Consider the following 9,130-nt stretch of genomic DNA (forward strand, 5'->3'; position numbering starts at 1 on the left):
CATGATTTTTTTTTTTTTTTTGAGAGCATATGTGCGCCCCCCCACGCACAGGGGAGGGCAGAGAATCTTAGGCAGGCTTAGCACAGGGCCTGATGCAGGACTTGATCCCATGACCATGAGATCATGACCTGAGCCAAAATCAAAAGAGTTGAACGCTTAACCAACTGAGCCACCCAGGGATCCCAACGGCTACATACATTTTAGAAGGGAATAATCACCAGTGGTATTAAATTGTCTTTAAAAACAAATGCTGATATATTTATGAAATTTTCTCTTTCAGATTTGGAATGCCCCTCATTAGGTATTCAGCATTTTATTCAACACATAGAAAAAGCCATACCAATCTGTCTCTCTGGACTTTTCTTAAAACTATTGTTGTGATAACAACAGTCTTTATCTTTCAGGTACTAAAATATTTACAGACAAAATTATACATCTAATATTTGCTTCAAAGTCACATGGGACTCATGGAGGAGAAAGTAGATAGAAATGAAGAGGAAACAGGCTGGCTAGTTGATGATTCCTGAAGAGAGACACTGGGTATACGGGATTCATTGTATTATTCTGTCTTCTATTGGCTGTCTTGAATTCCCCATAAATGAAAAATTTTTTGTTTATACAGTGAAAGCACAGACTTCAGCATATATATATATATATACACATACACACGAGTATGTATATGTGTGTGTATATATATATACATATATATATACATATATATATACACTTGTTTTAAATGTTTTAGTGTTTAGTAGGGATTCTATTCCATAGGATATTTGCTTTTTATAAAAGGAACTGTATATGTCAATATTCATAGAAGACAGTTCTGCTGCTTCCTGAACTTGGTCCTAAACAGCCGTGGGTAGACAGAGCCCTCCAGTAGCCATGGCCACCTTCCTTCCTCTTCGCTGTACTTAGCTTCGGAGTCTACAAGCTCAAAAGGTTGCCGAGTCCGGCTCTAGATTTTGTCAAATTCATAACAATATTCAAAGCAACAATGACTGCATTTACGTATGCTGCCGATCATCTGAAGCCCAAACGCTTCAAAGATTAGTCATATACGTTTAAAATACATAGAAAAATAATTAGTATTTATACAAAGTAGATTTTTACAGACCAAGTACACTACATCTTAAAATGCATCTTCTATCCAAGCACAGAAATAGGGGAATATACATGGAAGTATATGTTTAAGAAAAACATTTATTTCCAAATGCTGATGAGGAAGGCATCGTAGAATGACTGCTGGTTTCCTGATAAAACTTTGAAGAGAACTTCAATTTGCCAGCATTGTCAAGCTTTTAAAAACAGTTCCTAACAGTTCCTGAAGGGATTAGACCGCTGTTCCTCTTTCCAAATTCTGTTTAATTTCAGCCGTATATTTCCCATAGAATCTTTCTGCTTTCTTGTTGAATTTAGCATTCCTTTCATTAATGTAGTCGATGTCTGCATCGTCGTTATAAGGACGTCTCCGGCTGTATTTGTCTCGTTTTTCGATTCTGGTGGAAGAAGAAAATTTACAGGATTCAAAATTGCCGTCTTTTTTTATCCAAATAAAACATGGCCAGATAGTTATAAAGAGAATCAGTACACTTAGAATAGCCCGCTTGGGGCTTGGGGTTGGGGGCAGTTTTTGTCAACATCAGGCTGAAACTGCTAGTTGACGGCACAGCCCTGGGTATGAACCCTGAAATTCAATAAATACAAACTCATCTTCGGAATTCTTCTAAAAGAGCAGAGATACATTGTCAGCAACGGGACACATGAAATTCTACTTTAAAAAATAATTACAGTATTTATATTACTAATAACCACAGCTAACATGGAGCACAAATGTACCAGATACTATACATATGTACTATGTACTATTCTTTTTAATGTTTATTTTTGCGAGCAAGAGACAGAGACACAGTGTGAGTAGGGGAGAGGCAGAGAGAGAGGGAGACACAGAATTCGAAGCAGGCTCCAGGCTCCGAGCTGTCAGCACAGAGCTCGATGCGGGGCTCGAACTCACCAACTATGAGATCACGACCTGAGCCAAAGCCGGACGCTTAACCAACTGAGCCACCCAGGTGCCCCGAATTTTAATATATATATATCACATATGTAACATATGTTACATATATTAACTCCTAAAATATAAATTCATTCTGCTCTGCCTAATATTCACCCATATCAGTATTAAGAAACACAAATATAACAAAGGTACATTTACCAGAACATTTGTACTTCTTCGAATAATGAACTGGTTATGAAGATAAAAGCCCTTAAAGAAGAATAATTTTCTTTGGACCTTTTCCTGCTTTGATTATAACAACTCAATTTCAGCAACAGTTGGCATCTCCATCCCAAATCGCACAGACTCAACTCACACTTGCTGTCTGTCCCCAGAATCACTACAGATGCTGAGTCAGAACGAGCAAGCACGGTATCCGCCCTTTCTTTTTTTTTTTTTTTTTTTTTTAAATTTTTTTTTCAACGTTTATTTATTTTTGGGACAGAGAGAGACAGAGCATGAACGGGGGAGGGGCAGAGAGAGAGGGAGACACAGAATCGGAAACAGGCTCCAGGCTCTGAGCCATCAGCCCAGAGCCCGATGCGGGGCTCGAACTCCCGGACCGCGAGATCGTGACCTGGCTGAAGTCGGACGCTTAACCGACTGCGCCACCCAGGCGCCCCGTATCCGCCCTTTCAATTCTCTCTCTGCACCCTCTGCCCATTTTGTCATCAAACGTTTAAAACTTCCGGCCGCTGTGCTGAGTACTCACTGCTTTTCCAGATCTGTGACCATCCTATCAACCTCCTCTGTGGAAGGCACGTGTGTTCCGTGAAGAAGACTGTTGGATGTTGGGAAAAACTCTTCTCCACTGAAAAGACAGAATAGTTTTAGAGTGACACTACACGGTTCCACATTTGCAAATTTCAAACTGAACCACCATTCATGGCGAGCGATACAATGCATACATATATTTACTGTGGGATCCCAACTTTTTTTTTTTTTTAAAGAAAATTTAGAATTGGAAGGGACCTAAGACATCACCCACCTCCTCCAACACCTTCATTCTACAGATGAAAGAGCCACGGGCCAGAGGTTAAAGGACTCGCTTCTCGGTTCAGGTTATTTCTCTTCCCACTAATGGGAAGGGTTCAGCGAACTATACCACCTGGTCTGGCACACATTTCACTGGGCCCCAGCCACGCCCATTTGCTCATGACTCCTCCACGGCTGCCTTCGCATCACACCAGCGGGGCGGAGTGGTTGTGACACAGACCAGAGCGTCCACAAAGCCTAAAGTATCTGCAGAAAAAGTTCACCCAGCCGGGCATTCGGCCTCTTAAAATATCTGAGTAACTATGATAATCTGGTTGTTAAACTCAACGCCCGGCTGGAAAAATAACAAGGTGGTAAGTTTACCTGCTGTGGAGTGAGCAATAAATGGTACTGTGAAGGCCAGAGAGCATTCTGAGGCAGATGTTGATAACCGGTACCCAAACATTCACGTGTGTTTGTCTTTATGCGTCTGTGTATGTATACACAACACACACACACACACACACCCCTATGTCCCTTCAGAATGAAAACAGGGCTTGCGTCGTTCCTGTCAACTTACTGTTTTTCTCTCAGTCTCTCATACGATTCCATGTCAGGTTTGATCTGTTTGGTCAGCCGATGATATTGACGTAACTGGGCAGCAGCATAATCTAAAGATAAAAGGAGAGTCGAAAAGATAAAAGGAGAAATCTATTTCCCTGTTTCGTCATTACGATCCACAGAATATCAAAATTATTAGTAATATTTGCACAAGACACTAAGCAGAGCTTCTGTCCTGAAGGTGCTGACAATACAGGCTTTTATCTTACCACAAAGAATAAAAAAAAATCCAGGTGATTAAAGTACAGCCTTTTTTTCCTTCTGCCCTAATGAGACCTGTTTGTATTTTTCTCGGGTTCAAGCCTCTTGGAGAATATTCCGTGAAGGGGCGTATCCTTTCTTAAAACCAGAAACACTAAAGGTAATGCTTACCTGACAGGGCCACTCAAGAAAATAACAGCTTTACCTGAGAATCCCAGGTCAGGGTTTTTCCTCTTCTTTTTCCTCTCCCATCTTTCCGCGTCTTCCGCACTGATCTCCAGCAGCTTCACTTTCTCATAGTCTTCCCCTCTTGCGGCACATTCCTAAAAAGAAAGAAAATGTTAATTCCTGCAGTTATGACAAAAGCAATTATTTGATCAATTTTAAATCAACGTGGAATAAAGATATCAAGCAAAAAATAATGATTAATACTTGAAGCAAATCTGGGCATCTACTATGGTATGTAAGAAGTGAGTGCATCAATTTAAAATACATATTCAACGTTTCTCAGGTGTCAGACCCCCTTTTAAATGTTTTACACGCACTGAATCATTTTTTTTATTTTTATTTGTAATCTTTATTTACTTTTGAGAGAGAGAGAGAGAGAGAGAGAGAGAGCGCGCGCGCGCGTGCATGAGCGGGGGAGGGGCAGAGAGAGAGGGAGACACAGAATCCGAATCAGGGTCCAGGCTCTGAGCTGTCAGCACAGAGCCCGACGCGGGGCTCGAACTCACAGACCCCAAGATCATGACCTGAGTCGAAGCGGGACACTGAACCGATGGAGCCACCAGGCGCCCCTACTGACTCATTTAAGTCGTAATTAACTCAAATAATTATTACAGTCCCCATTTTACAGTTCAGAAAACAGAGGCACAGAGAGGTTCAACAACTCCCCAAAGTGTTGCTACTAGTAAAAAGCAGAACCACCACGTGGACTCCAGCAGGCTGGCTCTTACTGTCTTGATTCAACAGAATAACTGAAGAAACAACTTATGGAGACAGCAGAGTAGATCCTAACCTTCTTCTTTTCTTCTTCCTGCAGTTCCCATTCCAGACGGGCCTTTCTGGCTTCCCAGTTAGCAGGTAACTTGAGTCTTTTATCTTCTTCAACAACTTCTTGGTGATTCAATTTGCGAGCCTCATTCTAAAACCGCGACACAAAAAGTCCGTCAGCTGAGACACAAAAATAAATCCAAACAAAATCTTGCGCACTTTGAGAAGGTCAAGTAAGTCACATTAACAAGGGGACGCCGTGTTATCCTAAAAGCAAGAGACGGCCAAAGGATTTTAAGCAAGGGAACAGCCTAATTAGGTCTGTATGTGCACAGTCAAGAAATGTGTTGGGCTGCACTGGGTTTGCTTTTCCAGAGGCCTGGACTTTCAGGTCAGCTGTGCCTCCATTTAGCCACGTGACCCCTTTGCACTTAGGGTTGGATCAGACAAGGTTCAAAACGTGAAGAAGGCGTACTTAAGGAGACGTTAGATGGCAAGAAATAATATTACATCATATGAGGAGAAAGATATTCTACTTTCAATTCTCTTTTAATCCTGATTAACTCAAGGAAAAAGCCTCAACTTGGGGCTGAGGGCTTTAGCACCGATCTTAATATCTCTAACCTTTTCCAAGCCCCTCCTCTTTTTTAAATATTTTAATAGTTTACATTATGGCAAAGGAAAGGTATTTTCCATTTTAATTACTGTATGAAGAGTGTGATTTATTTTAAAAAAAAATTTTTTTTTCAACGTTTATTTATTTTTGGGACAGAGAGAGAGACAGAGCATGAACGGGGGAGGGGCAGAGAGAGAGGGAGACACAGAATCGGAAACAGGCTCCAGGCTCTGAGCCATCAGCCCAGAGCCTGACGCGGGGCTCGAACTCACGGACCGCGAGATCATGACCTGGCTGAAGTCGGACGCTTGACCGACTGTGCCACCCAGGCGCCCCTGAAGAGTGTGATTTAAAATGAACTTAACTGGGGTCCCTGGGTGGCTTAGTCAGTTGAGCAGCTGACTCTTAGTTTCAATCTCAAGGTTCGTAGGATCGAGCCCCGCGTGAGGCTCTGCACTGACAGTATGGAGCCTGCTTGGCGTTCCCTCTCTGCCCCTCCCCACCTCGCACATGCGTGTGCGCTCTTAAAAAACAGACTTAGAAAAAAAAATGAACCTAACTGCACAAAGCATAATAAGCATATCATCTTAAGGACAACGTAAGCTAGATGTTTCTCAGGTCACAGGTTGGTGGCCGTTAGTCCAGGAAGCCAGGTCTCCTAATTTCCAACCACGTATATTTTACACAGTCCCTCCGAGTAAACACTTCAGTGTGTTTAATCCTTTATTAATGTTCTCTGGACAAAGAGAGGCACTGCTCGGAACTACCATCCCTCTTACATCCTCGTACCCTTGGCTCTGGCAACGCCCTCCGGTTGAAGACACCAAGAGCTCACCCTGCAGCCAAAGTTGTGTTCGCTGCACCGAAGGAGACGGCAAACCACGGGCGCTGTGGGTATTCCAGTGAGGGGTGTTAAAGAGGGGCTAGCTACAGGATTTAGGTTTGTGTCAGGTGACTGGGGCAGGGGCATAAGGCTCAGGAGAGTGTGGTTGTGCTCTGGATTAGACACCATCAGAAAGGCAGGGCATTCGACCACCAGGTGTCCTAGGTTCTTCTACAGGATTAAGGGGGGGTGGGGTGACTAACGCTGTCACTGGTCCTAACAGTCACTGGTGTGAGCAGAAGAGGGGAATGTGGGGTCATTTCTGTGGTCTGACCGGTCTTGCTTCTGTCTCACGCCACCAGTCAGAGTGATGTGGGAGGTTTGTGAGACCACAGCCAAGCTGGCAGTCAGGCTCCCTAAGTTGAAATAGGCTGGAGCCGCTTTTTCCTTCCTCAGCTCCCACTGCAGCCAGTTGTTTGCTGGACTCTTAGCTCTGCTATGAATCTCCTTATTTGCATTTGTTCCTCCAGCTTCTTTGTCTGGTAATACCTTACACATCTTTCCAACAGCAGTTTAGGTGTCACCTCTTATGGGAGGCACTCCCAGGAACCCCTCAAACTGTATCCAACTCTCCTCTGCACTCCCAGCGCACTCTGTTCCTCACGTTAGCACGCCCTGGCTATAAAGCTGTCTCTTCTCCTTAAGAGCAAAAGCCGTATCTGAATCATCTAGTTCCCCACCAACTAGGTGAGCCACTGACATTACAGGCTTGCAGAGATTTGCTGATTATCTTTGAAGGAACAGGCAACCAGCTCTCTTACTAACACTGGAGGAGTTTTTCTTCCGGTCCCCAGCTCTACATATCCCCTAGGTAAAACGAATTGTTTGTTACACAGCAGGGAGGCCGTTAGTAATAGAGACTCCCAAACCCAGCCCAGATGAGTTAAATCAGAAGCGGGTGGGAGGAGGGTTGTGTGTATTTTCAAAAGTGACTTCAATCTGTTGCCAGGGTTGAGAGCACCGGGATAGATATTTCATTCCACTCAGACGATCTGCCAAGCACGCTTTTGCAGCTTCCCGGTACGTCCACGAACGGGCACGGGGTGACCAGCCTCAGGTGCCTCCCGGGCTACTCACCCGCCTCAGGTGCAGCTCCCGGAATTTGCGAAGCCTCTGTTCGCGCTTCTGCGCGGCCAGCTCCGCCGCCGTCGCCAGGGGCTGCTCCCCCTCCTCCGCGCTGTCCACCGGCACCTGCGGCGAGAAAGACCCGCTGCGGGAGGGGTCGGCTCGGCTTTTCCCGTACTACCCTGGCCGATTCCCCGCCGGTCCCGAGCGGCCGGGCCAGGCCCTCACTCCAACCCCGACCTCGGTGTTTGCGCCTCCCTGGCCCGGCACCCAGACATCTCCTCAGCCTCTGGCCTTTGCCGTCCCCCAGAGCCTCCGCACACAAAAATCCTTGGGCAGAGCCGGCGGAACTTACCTTTTCGGCTAAAATTGCAGCCGCCATCACAAACTTTCCCTCGCCACTTCCGGCAACAACACACAACACTTCCGTCTGCCTTTGTCCCGCCCCGCCGATACATATTAAAATCAACCATTAGCCCCGCCCCTTCCTGGCCGTCTCTGGAATTTGGGACCAATCCCTGCCCCTTTTAGCAGTAGGAAGCTTTCGATTGGGTAGGGGCTTGCGCAGCCGCAAAAGGCCGCAGAGGCAAGGGCGGGGAGGGGTGAGGCGGGAAGAAGAGGCCCGGAAGCTCTCAGAAGCGAGTGGCTGCGAAGGGTTCCTGGTAGAAGGTCGCCCCGATTGCGTGCTACTCCCTCGAATGAAACGTGTTTCCCATTCGGCGCTTAGCCTCAGTGTCACCTCCTGCGAGGCAGGCGTCCCCTGACTACCTTGGCTCACGTAGGCCCTTGGTACTGTCACGTGGCAGCATTTTAATTCTCTTGGGTAGTGTGAGATATTTTTCTCTTCTGTGCCTTCTCCTTTTCCCCCACTGTAGAATTGTATAATGTTTCTGGACATGAGAGACTCCATTTTGAGAGAAGCTCCATTTTCCTTTGTAAAACAAACAGCTAATGAACTCTGGAACTGAGCAGAAAGACCCTTGGACTGGGCCAGAAACAGCAACTGTCTTAGGAGCAAGTCGTTCCTAAAGACAACAGGGGTACTGGCGTCTGCCCCATAAAACTGTCAGTGTGGACTTTACGAAGACAGAGTAATTAACGCATACTAGGAGTAGTTTTCGTTCATGAACAGCAATAAATCAGTCCATCAAAATGTAACCAAAAGCCGTTCAGCCTGTTAGTACCAATTGACTTTTTTTTTCTTTTATCCAAGTCATGTGATTGTCCCCCTTCCCCTTTCTCATAAAAATCCCTTGCTTTCCCCACACAAGGGACACATTTTTCTGTGCTGCCCGAATTGCAATTCTGAGACCCCAAATAAAGGCCTTTGTACTTTTTAATTTTGCCTCATTTTCCTCGGTTAACTTTTTTCTTTTTCTTTTTCTTTTTTTTTTTTTTTTTTTTTTTTTTTTTTTTTTTTTGTATGTAAGCACCGAGGAGGGCAGAGAGGGAGACACAGAATCTGAAGCAGCATCCAGGTCCTGAGCTGTCAGCACAGAGCCTGAACTCAGGAGCCGTGATCATGACCTGAGCTGAAGTCAGACACTTAACCCACTGAGCCACCCAGGCGCCCCTCTCAGTTATCATTTCTGGCGTCAGAATGGTGTGGGATGGAAGTAACAAACCACTCTGACTCCTGCGCCAGGCCGCAGTTGGATTTCAGGAAGGGTACCCTCCTGAGCAAATTGTGCTCTGCCTTCTCCCCAACCGGCTCTGAGTT

General features: G+C 45.4%; 1 protein-coding gene across 1 annotated transcript; it reads right to left on the reverse strand.

The window, feature by feature from the left end:
* Window positions 1-297: 297 nt before the first annotated feature.
* On the reverse strand, window positions 298-7,918 carry SYF2 (SYF2 pre-mRNA splicing factor). The gene is made up of 7 exons (XM_003989666.5): window positions 7,766-7,918; window positions 7,423-7,536; window positions 4,872-4,997; window positions 4,059-4,176; window positions 3,612-3,702; window positions 2,769-2,867; window positions 298-1,499 (listed from the first exon to the last, which is right to left on the reverse strand). Exons 1-7 carry the CDS (start codon window positions 7,790-7,792, stop codon window positions 1,334-1,336), a joined length of 741 nt encoding a protein of 246 aa, XP_003989715.3. The 5' UTR covers window positions 7,793-7,918; the 3' UTR covers window positions 298-1,333.
* Between the last annotated feature and the right edge of the window lie 1,212 nt (window positions 7,919-9,130).

Source organism: Felis catus, chromosome C1 (assembly GCF_018350175.1).
Source record: "Felis catus isolate Fca126 chromosome C1, F.catus_Fca126_mat1.0, whole genome shotgun sequence".
Lineage (NCBI taxonomy): Eukaryota > Metazoa > Chordata > Mammalia > Carnivora > Felidae > Felis > Felis catus.